General features: G+C 40.3%; 1 protein-coding gene across 3 annotated transcripts in view; it reads left to right on the top strand.

Moving 5' to 3' along the window:
* Window positions 1-17,450, top strand: part of SH3BGR (SH3 domain binding glutamate rich protein) — a 51,815-nt gene that overhangs the window by 9,159 nt on the left and 25,206 nt on the right. For all 3 annotated transcript variants that reach the window (XM_089511990.1, XM_089511989.1, XM_089511988.1), the window contains exon 2: window positions 9,953-10,138. In XM_089511990.1, the coding sequence (XP_089368116.1) occupies window positions 9,953-10,138 (186 nt within the window). The remainder of the gene's footprint in view (window positions 1-9,952; window positions 10,139-17,450) is intronic.

Here is a 17,450-nt window from a genome sequence, read left to right as displayed (position 1 = left end):
GTTTGAACAAATTCTTCTTCATGCTTTAAGTGCAGTAAATTAATTTTTTTAATTACTTAATATTTCCAAGTTCCGTTATCCATACCATTTGATTGCATAGTGCAACTGTGACCTGAGAGTGACCCCAGCTATTGGTTACTAGGGTATATAACTAAAACACCAGCCCTCTGAAATTGACTGCATTCTACAATACAAAGACTGATGCTGTTTTCCTTCTAACTGAATCCACAGTACAGTTAAACTTCTGGGATTTAGTCCAATTTATGTGTGCCCAGAGGGTGAATTGTCTTAAGTCCAAGTCTTTCCATTTAAATGAATGGTGGATTGTGTTGTTATTAATTTTGATTATCATGCAGTTCACCGTATAAGAAACAGGAGTGCTATCCAATTATTTTGTTAGAGGTAAGCAGAGGATAAAGTGCCCGTTGAATGCTCCTGATCCTGGCAAGAACTCTTCTTATATAATTTTATATTCCCTAGTTAAATTGAATCTTTTCAATGATGTTGTTTGTCAGTCTACTGAAGATAGCTCTATAAATATAAAAGAAGGTGAGCAGATAAAGCTAGGAGCCCTGTGGGTGCAACCTGTCCCCACCCCATATTTTATGGAATATAGATGATGACTTACAAACTGCATAACAACCTAGAAAAGGATTGTTAGTCTGATGGAAAAAGGAAACAGCATTAGCAAATGCATCAGGATATGTTAAACTGATCAAGGAAAGCTGCTTCTACACTGAAAAACAATTTCTTTAGGACTGAACACTTTGTTTTTAACCTTCAAAACATCAGTGGTTTTCATTATTTAAGTTTGTTATTATTCTAGGCATTTATACCTTTTATAGTTTGGGATTTTGAAATCGTTCTGTTTACAAAATCTCAATTCAAAATAGCCTTTTCCATAAACCTTTTAGCTTAACCTCTGTTCTCCCCGTCAGATTTTCAACTGAAATGAAACCTAATTGCATATAACTGCTTCTTGTCATGTTAATCTCCTTTTTGCCTTCTCACTCATCTCTATGATTTAACATTTTCTCCAATTCCTTAAATTGAAATTCAGGAGTGTAAAGGAGCCTTGTCTTCTGCATAGTTTCCTCCAGATGTATTGGACTACAACTCCTATTATCTCAAAACAAGCATGGGATGATGGCTATTGAAGTTCAACACATTGGAGGATGCAAACTAGTGAAAGGCTGCTGTAAAGTATTTGAAAAAGGAGCTGTTTATTTTTTAATGCTGTGATATAGAAAGCAATATACACTTACATATACCAATAGCAGATAATGACGTTCTGTCGTTGAATGTTTACAGCCCAACTTATTTCAAAAGAAGACCTTGATACCCTGAGCATCAGTGCTCATCAGCATATAATAGACATTTACTTTTGAAAAGTAGTTTCCTCCAGTTTCCAAGTACTCAAAAGGAGGGTCTGGGAAAAGCCATGGACACTGTAAGCATCTTTCTGTATAGGAGGTCATCTCTATCTGCAACACAATGAGATCTAAATTATGTTGTTTGGGTCTGTGCCTTTGGTAAAATGTTGAACTATGTGACACTTGGGTCCAAAACACACAGCCGGAATAATCCAGTTTGAAACTGCTTTAACTGCTCTGGATCAATGCTAGGGAATTCTGAGAACTGTAGTTTTGTGACACATTGGGCCTTCTCTGTCAGAGAGCTCTGGTGCCTCAATAAACAACAATTCCCAGGATTCCCTAGCACTGAGCCAGGGCATTTAAAGCAGTCTCGATTATTTCTTCAGTGTGTTGAGACTTAGTCACTTGGGATGTTATCAGACAAGTGAAATTGGAAGTATAAATCCAATGGCAATCCGAACGCAATCATGGGGTTTCACGTTATTGAGTGAGTGGTGATCACATGCAGTTTCGGGCAATGGCAAGCTATTTTTGGGCAATGGGAAGTCAGTTCGAACACAATTTGAATTCACGTAAATTCGCTGAACTAGCGAATTCACTTGAATGCGTTCTGGCCCCACTTTCTTTTCATTCGAAATTAAGAGAAATTCCTCCCATGTGATAAACTCCTTGGTTTTCTTCCAGCTCTGTGATGCTACTTCTCTTAATCTCTGATCCCAAAAGACTAGACTTTGTTGGTTATTCTTTTCTGATCTCAGAGCTTTTACTTTGATTTTTACTCAGGAGATGTTTGATGAAGTAGCAATGTACTGGGTTCCTCTTTTGTTTTATTTTGTTGTTAATCCTAGAAAAAACATTGGCATCTAAAGGTTAAAAAAAACCAAATCTGGTCATTTCTGAAATTAAATTAGCAAGTCAAGAAAAGCATTTTTTTTACAATGAGCTTAAACCAGGGCTTTAATATAATAAGCAGAAATAATTGCATGCATCGGCAGACAGTTGAGAACAGATTGTGGTGATGTTTTAAGTAGTGACAGATCAAAGAGTCACGTTAACTTCACATGCCAATTCTAATGTTCCTGCTGCTGCAGAATTGCAGTCATTAGCCTATGCCAAATATGCAGGAACAATTAGTTTGAGGACAAACTTTGCATCCTAAGAAAAATAGATTAAAAGTCTCAGTGCAGAAGATTCAATGCTTTTCTTATTTAAAATACCCCACCTCTACCTAACAACCTAATTCAAGGTGCTTCTCACTGTTTTCAAGTTTATACCTAATAAACAGAAGAAGTGCTTTTTTTTAAAGCAGTGATTGTTCATGAAGACTCAGCTGGGAGCAGAAGGAGTAAGGGACAGAATATTTTTACTCCCTGGAATTTAGGGCTAAACAATTTGGGTTACCCATGAATAGAATAAAAATTGCTTTTCTCCCCATGTAGCTAGAAGACATAGAAAAGGTTTCCCTATTGATACTGATGATATAAAAACATAAGAAGACTCAGTTTAGATCAGTCCAAATGCCTATCTAGTCCAGCCTTTTGTACACACAATAGCCATTCAGTTACCTATAGGCAACCTTTCAGCAAGGACATGAGTCCAACTGCTCCCTTCATCTAACTCTCCCTAGCCACTGATATATGGAGATATATTGCCTCTGATTCCAGAGGTGATGTGTAGCCATTCTGGCTAGCAGCCACTGCTGACTCATTATCCATTAATTTGTCTAACCATGTTTTAAAGCATCCAAATTTGCAGCCATAACTAGATTTTATGGTAGTGAATTGCATTGTTTATGATGAATGGAGAAATACAGTAGTTCTTTTTATCTGGGCAGTTCCTTTTAAGAATTGCACACAGGCACACACATACCCTTCCAAGATTTTTTTTTTTAAATGAAGACATAGTTGGCATATTCAGCATAAAGTGAAGTTTTGGCCTTCGATTGGAATGGACAAAGAGCTCGGCTCTCTCAGATCTATGGAGTTAATTTGTAGTCAATTACAACTATGAGTTGTTGTTTTTTTAAAAAAGTAATGGCAACAAAATGATCCTTGCCATTTAAATTAGGCTGAAATGAACAAGCTAGGGATAACACGAATGAAAGGGTTGTAAATTTAATTTAGTTCTGGAAACATCCTAGGCCCTAAATCCTAGGCTCAAAATGTACCCTTGAGTCTCTTTATTCTAAGTGTATGACGTTTACATCTCGCTCTGATTAATGGACTTGCAATTACAGTGAAATTCAAAATACACCCAACAAGCCTGATGAGTGACCAGTTGTATCTTATAGGCTGCATCCGACCTGCAGAAATAATCCAGTGTGTAACTGTCATCTTTTGGCCTATGAGGGAGAGAGTAGGCTGGCCCAGCTCCATCAGGGCTAGCCTGAAGAAAGGGGCTCCTCCCTCCTAACTGTCATCTTTCAGCCTGTGAGGGAGAGAGTAGGCTGGCCCAGCTCCATCAGGGCTGGTTCCGATCCTACCTCTCAGGCAGATTCCACATGGTGAAGCTGGGGGACACTTGCTCCTCTAAGAGGGAACTGACATCTGGTGTCCCTCAAGGAGCTATTCTGTCCCCCATGCTGTTCAACATTTACATGAAACCGCTGGGAGAGATCATCTGGAGACATGGGGCACGGTGTTATCAGTACGCTGATGACACCCAAATATGTTTCTCTATGTCTCCGACTGATGCAGTGACTAAGGATGGCATCTCTCCTCTGAATGCCTGCCTGGAGTCGGTAATGGGCTGGATGAGGGAAAACAAACTCAGACTGAATCCAGAGAAAGCGGAAGTACTTGTGATAGGCTCCTCGGGCCTAAGGAAGGAAATTTGTCAACCTGTCCTGGACGGGGTCACACTTCCCCTGAAGGATGAAGTTCGCAGTTTAGGAGTACTTCTGGACTCGTCCCTGCAATTGACATCTCAAGTAGATGCAACGGCCAGAAGTGCTTGCTATCAACTTTGGTTGATACGCCAACCGCAACCCTACCTGGGCCAAAGGGACCTTGAAACGGTGGTACACACTCTGGTAACCTCTCATCTAGATTTCTGTAATGTGCTTTACATGGGGCTACCCTTGTACCAAGTTCGGAAGCTTCAGTTAGTGCAAAATATGGCAGCCAGATTGGTCACCGGTTCATCAAGGTTTGACAATATTACACCTATCTTAAAAGATCTTCACTGGCTCCCTATCTGCTTCCGGGCACAGTACAAGGTGTTGGTTATTACCTATAAAAGCCCTACATGGCTTGGGCCCGAGTTAATTACGGGACCGCATCTCCCTATATAATCCACCTTGCACTCTTAGAACGTCGGGTAAGAACCTATTGGAGATAGCAACCTCTAAGTATGTTGCTACTTCGCAACGAGCATTTTCAACATCAGCTCCGAGACTTTGGAACAGTCTCCCTGAGGAGATCCGCTAGGCGACCTCATTAGAAACATTTACAAAAGTGATTAAAACCGAACTTTTTAGCCAAGCATACCCCACCTGATATGAATACCCCCCTGATATGAATGACTTGCCCTGTCTGTGTATGATCCCTGCCTTGTTTGTTGATGCTATTGTTACGGTATGATGTTGTATAATTTATTGTTTTTAGCTGCTTTTAATTGAATTTTTATGTAAACACTTTGTGCTTTTTTAGTCTGTAACTAACTCTCCCGGTGGATCGAAGCAGGGAAACATAAATAATAATAATAATAATAATAATAATAATAATAATAATAATAAACTGTCATCCTTCGGCCTGTGAGGGAGAGAATAGGCTGGCCCAGCTCCGTCAGGGCTAGCCTGAAGAAAGAGGCACCTCCCTCCTTAACTGTCATCTTTCAGCCTATGAGGGAGAGAGTAGGCTGGCCCAGCTCCGTCCGGGCTAGCCTGAAGAAAGAGGCTTCTCCCTCCTTAACCGTCATCCTTCGGCCTATGAGGGAGAGAATAGGCTGGCCCAGCTCCATCAGGGCTAGCCCAAAGAAAGAGGCTTCTCCCTCCTTAACTGTCATCCTTCGGCCTATGAGGGAGAGAATAAGCTGGCCCAACTCTGTCAGGGCTAGCCTGAAGAAAGAGGCTTCTCCCTCCTTAACTGTCATCCTTCTGCCTATGAGGGAGAGAATAGGCTGGCCCAGCTCCATCAGGGCTAGCCTGAAGAAGAAGAGCCCTCCCTCCATAACTGTCACCTTTCAGCCTGTGAGGGAGAAAATAAGCTGGCCCAGCTCCATCAGGGCTAGCCTGAAGAAGAAGAGCCCTCCCTCCATAACTGTCATCTTTCGGCCTGTGAGGGAGAGAGTAGGCTGGCCCAGCTCCATCAGGGCTAGCCTGAAGATAGAGCGCCCTCCCTCCTTAACTGTCATCTTTCGGCCTGTGAGGGAGAGAATAGGCTGGCCCAGCTCCACCAGGGCTAGCCTGAAGAAGAAGAGCCCTCCTTCCAGTCCATCTGCCTTGGTCCAGGCCACAGAGGGAGAGAAGAACCACTGGACCTCATCCCCTTTCCCTCCACCATTCCCTTCTCCTTTTGTGTCGTGTCTTTTAGATTGTAAGTCTGAGGGCAGGGAACCGTCTGTTATCCCCTCTGTTGTAAACCGCTCGGATTCCCAGTGTTTGGGCGGTATATAAATAAATCCTATTATTGTTATTGTTATTGTTATTGCTATTGCAGTGCAGATGCAGCAGTTACTGGTAATGGTGTTACGACCATTCAGATTCCTGCTCTTCCAAGATCCCATGTTCACCACAGGAGAAAATGAACCAACTGTTTTAACTGGCTTTTCAAAATCTTAAGTAGATACCTCCACATCTCAAAAACCAAGAACCCAGAAAAATAGTATCTGAATTGAAGAACTTAGTTGTCTCTGTAGCACTTATGTTCTAGTGCCCCAAAATTCTTCTCTTATGAATCTCACTCATCTTGCCAAATTTTAACTGTTGTCTGTGGAGAGATGTTTTTTTTTTTTTAGGAAAATGAATTTATTGTTGCTGAATCATTGCTTGAGTCCTCATTTTCCCCCTCTTTGTTGTTGATATTTTCTGCTTGTTGTTGTATTCTGTTATCATTTCTGGCTGTTGGGAAAACCCAGCAGTTCCTGAGCTAGCTGGGCAGATACCAAGACAACATTAAATAAGTTAATTTCAAGGAAAAGTGGGGGAAGGTTGGGATTTGAGTACTGTTTTGCAATTAAGAACACATATTTCTCCCAGGCTTCAGTTCTAAATATCCACAAAGAAGTTCTATTGCACTAAGCAGGATTTGTATTTGAGCAGATGGGCATAGGTTCACGCTGTGAATGTAATGCTGTAGCTATGCTGAAATTGTTCCCTCTGGAGCTTGTTCATGGGAGAATGCTGCTGTTTTACCTTTTAGCTGATATTTGATTGCTGATTTATTAGATGTAAGATTGTTGTTCAAGATGCCCCAGTGGGTACATCAACAATTGCAGAAAGGCAATAGAATAAGAAAAATGGTTGTGTGCAGTCTCATTGTCCCTTATACTGTTTATATGAGCCTAATTGGTTTTGTCACTCACAGATCTTGTTTAGAAGAGGTTGAGTTTTAAATCAGACGATTAATAATAATAATAGTTTGTTTTATTTATATATCGCTATTCCAAAGATCATAGCGGTGAACAGCAAGTAAGCTAATTAGCAAGTAAGCTAATTTGCCCCCAACAGTCTGGGTACTCATTTTAGCGACCTCGGAAGGATGCAAGCCTGAGTCGAGCTTGGGCCCTTTTGCTGGTCTTGAACTCGCAACCTTGTGGTTTTGAGTGAATGGCTGCAGTACAGGCATTTAACCACTGCGCCACCAGGGCTCCATTGGCATCACAAGCAACAATGGTCTTTGTGAGCTCATTCAAAATGACATTTCATCATGGCATTAAGTTACTATGAAGTTGGCAGGAAGATTACTGCAATTTTGGAGTAAGGTGCCTTTTTTGCTGGTCATAATTTTGACAGAACCATATCATAAAGTTTGCATACTGTAATGGCAGAATATGATGAATGTCCCTAAAATGTGCCATTATTATAACCCCTTTCCAGGTCATTTTCATATTGGACTAATTGGGGCACTGGCTACACAAGTGCTTCTGAATGCCATGGTGCTTTTGTATAGATGATGTCCAAAGGCCTGACAAGAGCCTGAAAAATAAAAGGACTGGGAGAAGGAGAGAACAGGAAAACAAATTTCTTATCATTTCACAAAATCTGATTTCTGAAGCATATAACCTAGACAGTTCTGTCAGGCTATGCATAGTATGTAATTACTATAGCAATTTGAAAAATGCAGAAATGAAGAGCACAATCTTCAACTCAAATCAGTGGCCAAAACATTAATTGTTGTGAAGATCTTGGCAAAATTAATATATATGAATATTAGAGATTAAAACATACAGGGAATGATAATGGAAATTAGCTAAATAGTGCTTTCCTCCCAGAATTTCTAATTCATTCATTCTAATAACTGGCTACAGTGTTTAAAAAGTAGCAGTCTTCTTGTAATCATGAAAGCAACTAATGTATTGTGACATTAATTCTTCTCCACTACTTTGTTATATTTTTTCAGGGGAAAAGGGTTGCGTACACTCCAAAGCAACTAGTGACAGGTTACTGTTACTTGTAACTCGTTACTTCCAAGCACTGCTCCTTCTAAATTACTCATTCAAAGCAGGATGCACAATATCCAAAACCAAAACATCACTCTGGTTGGACTTAATTCACTGAACTCTCTTGCAACAGTAGCTGCATCTGCACTGCAGACTTAATCCGGTTTGAGATAGCTTTAACTGCCATGGCTCAATGGCTCAGGGCTCTGCTTAGGTGCCACAACAAACTACACTTTCCCAAATTTCATAGCATTGGGCCATGGCAGTTAAAGTGGTCTCAAACTGGATAGTTTCTCAGTATGGATGCCTCAAGTATAAAAAGAAAATGGATCAGCATTCCTAGATTTCAGAGTCTGGCCCTGAGTGTCAAGGCCTGGTATAATCCTAAACTGTCAACTATAAAACAGATCTTTTGTAATTTAGAATACTGTATTTAAACAACAAACACAACATATGTTTCAGTTGTATGTTTGCTTAAAAATTACTTTGATTTTATAAATATTTCCATCATAGACAACACATTTTTTGTTTTAAAAAAACTATTTTGTTTCAGGGGGAGGGTCAGTTGCAGTAAAAGCAGTGTCTTGTGGCACTTGAAAAACTAACACATGTATTAAGAACCATTGCCTATGCAAAATTTTTGGACCTGAACAGACAGGCCAAAATAAAGCTGCTTCGGGTCACTTTGGAGGTGTGCAGTTTAAATTACACATGCATCTTAAGAGTCCAGAAACTGCACCAAAGCTGCGCTCTAGTCTTTGGCGTGGCTTCCAGCCTCTTAAGGTGCATGCATAATTTAAACAGCATACCTCCAAAGTGACCTGAAGCAGCTTTATTTTGGCCTGTCTGTTCAGGCCCTTTGTTAGCTATCTGCTTTATTCTCTTTGGAAATTTTAACACTTTTTAGTGTGTCAAAGTGTTGTTTTTAAGTTGTGTTTCATCATTTTGTGTGGTTAGCCACTTGGATAAATAGATAAAAGTCTTCCCAGAGCTGACCACATGAATGAATCAGTGCCAGCTGAATGGAAATAGAAAGGGAAGCTTCCATGGAAGCTGAGGCAGCTGGGATAAGAAGATGCCAGTTTTCAGCTGGATGCTTTTGTTTTCTCCCAAGGTGGTTACCAGTTCAGATGCTCCAGATGTACCAATTAATGTTACAACCCTAAAAACATATGCTAGGGAGTAAGCCTGTCAGTGACCTCTGATCTACTTTTCTTTTATTGTGTACAGTGGTACCCCGGGATACGAATTGACCGCGTTACGAAATTTCCGGGGTACGAAAAAGTTAGATTTAAAAAAACTGTTCCGGGTAACGAAAGATTTTTCGGGTTACGAAATTAATTTCGGCGCGTTTTGGCGCGAAATTCAAATCGGAAGCGCGGCTAGCGGCTTTCCAGCGGCTTTCCAGCGCCTTTTCGGGTTGCGAAATGTATCGGGTTACGAACGGCGCCGCGGAACGAATTAATTTCGTAACCCGAGGTAGCACTGTATGTAAAATCACACTGTGTGTGGCCTTTAGACACAGTTTTGCAAGCCAAGAAAAAAGAAAAACTTGTGTGTTGTTGGGAGGACCTTGCATGAGAGGGTGTCTTGAGAGAAGAATTTGAAGGGAGAAGCATGATATTTTGTGTTATCATATGTTGCCAAAAAAGTGTGTTTTAAACTTCACAAGAAGGATGACTGTCATCTTGGAGGGTGCCTGCATAGGGGAGCAGCTGGAATAGGCCAGAAAACTACATAACATATGTGTAGGAATGGCTTCCATAAACAGTGATCACTTTTGCTACCTGAGTTCAGCCTTGGCCAAATACATTCTTTCTATTGAGTTCATAGGTCCCATATGAAACTGCACCTATAGTTTGAATAAAAGAGTCCTGTCATATATATATTATTTTTCTTAATAAAGACTATATATATATATATCCATTAAGTTTAAAATTTAAATGACAGATTTATTTCCTCCCCTTTCCACTCAGATAAAGAAGAAACAGCAAGAAGTAGTAGGCTTCTTAGAGGCCAACAAGATTGATTTTAAAGAAATGGACATAGCCTGTGATGAAGACAATCGGAAATGGATGAGAGAGAATGTTCCTGGTGAAAAGAAGCCACAAAATGGAATCCCTCTCCCTCCACAAATATTCAATGAGGAACAGTATTGTGGGGTAAGAAAAGTAAAGCTAGAACTTGATTACAGGATATTTGTAGAGATTTTATTTTAATAAATACATGGATTTTCTTCATAAAGTTAGCAAAACATTATTTTGGGTCTACTGTTCATATTAATTTTGCCCTCTGTTTTCTAAGCTGCTGCTGCTGCTGCCGCCGCCACCACCACTTCTTCTTCTTCTTTGTATGCTGCTCCCCCCATCCAAAAAAACAAAAAACAAAAACCTGGGACTCAGAGAGTTTTACAATTTAAAGAACAGTATAACTTTTGCAAGATAGTTCTGAAGACTCAAAGAAAAAGGCACAGAATGAAGTGATTTTACTGTGATGTTCCACACAAAGAGCTGGAAGACACATAATGTGTTCAGCCTGCGTACTATTATTATGATCACTCTCCCACTATTTTGTTCCCTGGGCTAACTCACATCTGTAAAAGCCCTGGGATAAATTGTAGTAGAATGCACACCTTCATTATGGATATAACATGTCTTTATTTCAGTAAGGCCTTTGATAAGGTCCTCCATGAGATTCTTTCAAACTAGCTAGTAAAATGTGGGCTACAGAATGCAACTGTTAATATACTGTGGCCGTTCTGAGGCATAATTACAGCCTTGATGTGGGTTAACAAATCAGGATACAATGCAAACAAGATAGAAAGTGTTGGTTTTCAGGAGGCAAGACAATATTGGATTAGGTGTCTGATTTATCCTAGAAAGATTTTCTATTCCCCCAAATGATCAGATTGAAGATATTCCATAAGTGTTATCCTGATGCTGACTATGGATGGGAAACTGCAAGGGCCTTGCCTGTTCTCCCTTCTTGTAGTTCTTTAGTGTGAATGATCTTTACTGTCAATTTATAGCAGACAATGCTTCACATAGAGGACATCTCTGAAGAAAAAACTGGCTTCTGACAGCCCTTCAAATTGGCTGCTCTCTGTAAAGTAGGACACATTACCACCTTAGTTATCTGTACTCACAGGTGTGTTATATGATTTGATGATTGTTGTATTGCTGTCTCGTAAATTTTTTTGATGATCTGTCTTCTATCCATGGCATTAGAGGCCATACTCTAATGGTTGTCTTTTCATCTTGATACCCTTGTTCACTTTCACATAATTCTATAAGTGGAACGTCTCTGATTTATAGTTTGATTTTTAACCAGGTTTTGAAACCAGCTTCAAACCTTAGTTATGAAGCACCAGCCATAATTAAATTATGGTTAGCAGCAGCTGGGTTTAAAGCTGTGAAAGTTGATGCTATATATTTTAAATACTGTTAAAACTTTCAAGGAAAGTATGCAATAACTTCACATTCACAATGGCTCTGCAGACATTTTTGGCATAGCATATGCCTTCACAACCAAGCCCTGATTGTTGTGCATTGTGCTCTAGATTCTGAGTGAATCTGTTGGTGAATCTTTTGTGTGTAAATCTTTGAATGATAATTTCTTTGGTTACATAATTTAATTCAGTTGTTCCCTTCCTGAGATTTGAAAGGAGGGTGGGGAGAAGAGAAGAGTATATAGCATTGACAACATTATGCATAGCATTATCAGTGTTAAAAGGTAAACTAAAGTGAAATATGTGCCTTCAAATCTCCTGTTGACTTAGGGTGGCCCCATGACTCATAGGGTTCAACTTCAGGGTTTTCTTAGTTAAGGAATACTCACTCAGAGGTAGCTTGCCATTGCATTCCTCTGAATATATCTCATAGCACCTGGTACTCCCTGGTAACCTCCCTCCAAAGTATTAATCAGGCCTGATCCTGTTTTGCTTCTAAGATTAGAAGTGATATGGTGCCTTCATGGTATTTAGGCAATGAGTGAAAATTCATGGTCAAAATATTGTGGTAGAAGAACACCATATTTTAGGGCACAAGAGAAAAGTGGTCTAATGGGGAAAACTTATTTAAAAAAAAAAATATAGGAACCACCAGCTTGTTCATCCTTTGCCTTCATCTGTCAGAATATTTGAAGGGAATGGTGATGATGGGGATTGGTTTCCCTGTCATTATATATTTGGTTAGAATACTCCTTGTCTTGTGTAAAGATGTAAGAAGAGTTCAGTTGGCTGGATCTCTTGGAAAAATTATGCTTTAGGTCCACCAGCCATGAAGCCCACTGGCCAAGCAGGCCGGAGGGGTCTGGACCTATCTAGTTCATCATCTGGTTTCCTATAGTACCTCTGGAAATCTAATATGGACATTATGAATATGAATGCTTCCTCCCACTGTTTCTACAGCAACTTGTAATCAGAAGTGCACTGTCTCTGAACTTGGAAGTGCCATATAACCACAATGGAGAAGAGTAACTGCTGGACTAACCCTGTTATTATTATTACTATCCTTTATTTATATCCTGCCTTTTCTGCATGATTGGGAGTCAAGGCATCTTATATATTAAAATGACTACAATATAATTAAAAACATACAAAAGGTCAACATTAAAATAGAATCAAACTATTAACAATATTAAAATAATTTCAAATACACACTTAAAATGATAAAAATCAGTTAAGAAAGAGAATGTAAACCAAATACATTACCCTCTTAAAAGCACTTTCCTTAAAAATCATCAGTCTTAAAAACCTGTTGGAATAATAATAATAAAAAAACTTTTGCCCTCCAACAGATGGACAGCAAGGGAGGGATCTTTTCTAGACTCTTTAGGGAGGGAGTTCAGGAACCTAGGGGCAGTCAATGAGTGGGCACTGTTTTGTGTATCCACCACCCATATCTGTGAAAACGGTGGGATTTAAATAATGGCCTCTTCTCTAGATCTTAGAGTCCAGGGAGGTTCATGTGGTCCTAAGCCTTATAGAGCTTTGTAGGTTATAACCAGCACTTTGAATTATAGTTTTTTGTGGGTTTTTCAGGCTATGTGGCCATGTTTTAGCAGAGTTTCTTTCTGACGTTTCACCAGCATCTGTGGCTGGCATCTTCAGAGAATGCTTTGCCTGGAAAAATTGGGTGTATATATACTGTGTGAGCCTGGGAATGCAGGAGTGATTTACATGTGTATTGTTCTGAGAGGCTAATGTAAATGAGGATTAATGTTTGCTAATTGGTGATCAATTATCTTCTGGGAAAGCCCCTGACTCTGAATGGTTTCCCATTTGCATTTGCTGAGTCCTTATTTTGTTATTCTTCAAGACTGGTAGCCAAATTTTGTTCACTTTGAGGGTTTCTTCTTTCCGGTTGAAATTATCCAGATGTTTGTGGATTTCAGTGGCTTCCCTGTGCATCCTGACATGGTAGTGGTTGGCATGGTCCAGAACGTCAGTGTTTTCGAACAGTATTTTATGCTCAGGATGGTTTGTGGCATGTTCTGCTACTGCTGATTTTTCTGGCTGCCCCAGTCTGCAGTGTCTCTCGCGTTCCTTGATTCTTGTTTGCACACTGTGTTTGGTGGTCCCTATGTAGACTTTTCCGCAGCTGCATGGTATGCAGTAAACTCCTGCGGCTGTGAGAGGGTCTCTCTGGTCCTTGGCTGAGTGAAGCATTTGCTGGATTTTCTTTGTCAGTTTGTAAACCATTTGAAGGTTGTGCTTCCTCACCACTTTGCCTATTCTGTCTGTGACTCCTTTGATGTATGGTAAAAATACCTTCCCTTTGGGTGGCTGCTTATCTTCACTTCTCTGGGTATTTCTGGGCCTGGCAGCCCTTCTGAAGTCTGAGCTGGAATAACCATTAGCCTGTAGACCCCACTCCAAGTGCTTCAGTTCATCTTCCAAGAAGTGGGGTTCACAGATGCGTTTTGCTTGGTCTACCAGTGTTTTGATTGTGCTTCTTTTTTGTCCTGGGTGATGGTTGGAGTTCTTGTGCAGGTATCGGTCTGTATGTGTGGGTTTTCGGTATACTGTGTGACTCAAACATAGGTTCGGTTTGCGGATGACAAGGACATCCAAAAATGGCAGTGTTCCTTCCTTTTCTTTTTCCATAGTGAATTGGATGTTGGGGTGGATGTTGTTCAGATGGTTCAGGAATACAGCCAAGTCTTCTTCTCCATGGCTCCAGATGGTGAAAGTGTCATCCACGTATCGGAACCAAGTTGTGGGCTTTTTCGGTGCTGTTTCCAGGGCTTGCTTTTCAAAGTATTCCATGTAAAAGTTTGCTATCACCGGGCTTAGAGAGCTTCCCATTGCTACTCCATCTCTCTGTTCGTAGAATCCAATGTTCCACTGCAAATAGCTTGTGGTGAGGCAATGTTTGAACAGGGCTGTGATGTCTTCTGGAAAAATCTGTTGGATGAGTGTCATGGTGTCCATTATGGGGACTTTGGTGAACAGGGTTTACCGCATACCATGCAGCTGTGGAAAAGTCTACATAGGGACCACCAAACACAGTGTGCAAACAAGAATCAAGGAACACGAGAGACACTGCAGACTGGGCCAGCCAGAAAAATCAGCAGTAGCAGAATATGCCACAAACCATCCTGGGCATAAAATAATGTTTGAAAACACTGAAGTTCTGGACCATGCCAACCACTACCATGTCAGGATGCACAGGGAAGCCATTGAGATCCACAAACATCTGAATAATTTCAACCGGAAAGAAGAAACCCTCAAAGTGAACAAAATTTGGCTACCAGTCTTGAAGAATAGCAAAATAAGGACTCAGCAAATGTAAATGGGAAACCATTCAGAGTCAGGGACTTTCCCAGCAGATAATTGATCACCAATTAGCAGACATTAATCCTCATTTACATTAGCCTCTCAGAACAATACACATGCAAATCACTCCTGCATTCCCAGGCTCACACAGTATATATACACCCAGTTTTTCCAGGCAAAACATTCTCTGAAGATGCCAGCCACAGATGCTGGTGAAACGTCAGAAAGAAACTCTGCTAGAACATGGCCACATAGCCCGAAAAACCCACAAAAAACTATGGATGCCGGCCATGAAAGCCTTTGACTTTACACTTTGAATTATGCCTAAAAACAGACTGGCAGTCAGTGGAGTTGTTGGAGCAGAGGATCTGTATGATCCCTATAACCAAATTGAATTGATCTAATCACCCTTCAAAATAAGCTAAGGACCATTCTAGATTTCCACATGGTGTAGCATCCAGCAATCTCTCTCTCTTTCTCTCCCCCTTTCTTAGTGAATTACATGTACAAGGATATGCCAATGGATTTTCCCCCCTGCGTGTTCCAGCTAGAGATGGGTTCTGGGGTGTGTGAAATACAGTGTTTATTCTGATTGTTTTGGGGAGAGAGCTATTACATCTTCCCTCCTCACCCATTTCATTTCCAATAAGGTTCTCCCTCCCTCCTCAACATGTCTATAATTTGGTAAGGAAATACAAGACAGCTTTCTGCATGCTATGTAACTAGTAAACATGTAGCATGGTCAAAAAGATACTTGTGTTATTGAGACTTTTAACTCTGTTGTGGTATTACTTTTCCACAGTATGCTGGAACTGGAATGAAAATGGAGGTTCTTTATAGTATTCTATACTATGTTGTTGTTGTTGTTATTAACTGCCTTTGAGTTGATCTTTACCCATGGCAACCCTGTAAATGAGACATCTCCAAGACTCCCTGTGCTCCACTACTCTGCTTAGTTCCTGTACATTCATTCCTGTGATTTCCTTAACAGAATTTATGTTGTAGTATTTTGAGCATAATTTTGCTTGTGTGTGGGAGATTAGTGCTATGGTCCTATAGTTGTTGCAGTCTTTTGTGTCTCCTTTTTTGTGGATGGGGATGTATGTTGATGTATGTTGTATGTTGAAGAGCTCTGGAGGAATTTTCTACTTAGGAAAATCCATGGGGGTTTATTTGTGCAAAAAAACATTGTTTCCTGCACACACACACACACACACACACAATGCGTTTCTACTGTGTAGAAAGCACCAAACACTTTGAGATGTTCAAATAGTGGGAGAAAGCTGTGGAAAAATCTTTCTGTTCTATAATTCTTCCCAACAGGGGTTTCTGACTATCGGGAAGCACATTTCACAACTGGGAAATTATAACCAACAGGGAAGACTTAGTTAATAGGGTGCAAGTGGTGGGATCCTTAGGTGGGAGTGACCATATTCTCCTAGAGTTTGTTATACAATAGAAAGGAGAAGCCAGGCATAGTCAGACACACATTCTAGACTTTAGGAGAGCCGATTTCAATAAACTTAGAGTAATATTGGAAGTGATCCCATGGTCAGGAATACTAAAAGAGAAGGGAGTTCAGGATGGATGGCAGTTTCTCAAAAGGGAGATACTGAAGGCATAATTTCAAACAGTTCCAATGAGGAAGAAAAATGGGAGATGTCTCAAGAAGCTAGGATGAAAGATAAGGAACTTTCAGCTGAGCTATGTTTTAAACGGAACATGTATAAGAAATGGAAAAATTGGGAAATCATCAAAGAGGAATTCAAACAAATAGATAGTATGTATAGAGGTAAAGTCAGAAAAGCTAAAGCGCAGAATGAACTCAGGCTTGGTAGAGAGGCTAAGAACAACAAAAAGGGCTTTTTTGGATATGCCCATAGCAAAAGTAAGAAGAAGGAAACGGTAGGGCCACTGCGTGGAGAAGATGGCGAAATGTTAATAGGGGAAAGAGAAAAGGCAGAATTACTCAACACTTTTTTTTGCTCCAGTCTTTTCAGAAAAGGCAAAGGGTGCTCAACCTGAGGAAAATGGAACAGAGGATAGAATTGGGGAAATTCAGCAGAGTAAGTAAATAGATAGTACAGGAATACCTGGTTAATCTAAATGAATATAAATCTCCAGGACCTGATGAACTACATCCAAGAGTATTAAAAGAGCTGGCTAATGTAATATCGGAACCATTGGCAATAATCTTTGAGAACTCCTGGAGAACAGGAGAAGTGCCAGCAGACTGGAGGAGGGCAAACGTTGACCCCATCTTCAAAAAGAGAAAAAAAGAGGATCCTAACAATTATTGTCCAGTTAGTCTGACATCAATACCAGGAAATATTCTGGAGCAGATAATTAAACAGAGAGTCTGTGAACATCTAGATGGCAATTACATAATCACAAAAAAGTCAACATGGGTTTCTGAGAAACAAGTCATGCCAGACAAATCTTATATCTTTGTTTTGATAAAATTACCAGCTTGGTAGATGAAAGGAATGCTGTAGTATATCTTGATTTCAGTAAGGCCTTTGACAAGGTTCCCCATGACATTCTTGCAAACAAGCTTGTAAAATGTGGGCTAGACAAGGTAACGGTTAGATGGATTTGTAGTTGGTTGACTGGCCGAACGCAAAGGGTGCTCAACAATGGCTCCTTTTCATCCTGGAGAAAAGTGACCAGTGGGGTCCCACAGGGCTCTGTCCTGG

Source organism: Sceloporus occidentalis, unplaced genomic scaffold, assembly GCF_023333645.1.
Source record: "Sceloporus occidentalis isolate IW3139 unplaced genomic scaffold, rSceOcc1.0.p SCAF_2, whole genome shotgun sequence".
Taxonomy (NCBI): domain Eukaryota; kingdom Metazoa; phylum Chordata; class Lepidosauria; order Squamata; family Phrynosomatidae; genus Sceloporus; species Sceloporus occidentalis.
Note: the sequence above shows the minus strand (reverse complement) of the source record. Positions and strands in the feature narration are given on the sequence as shown.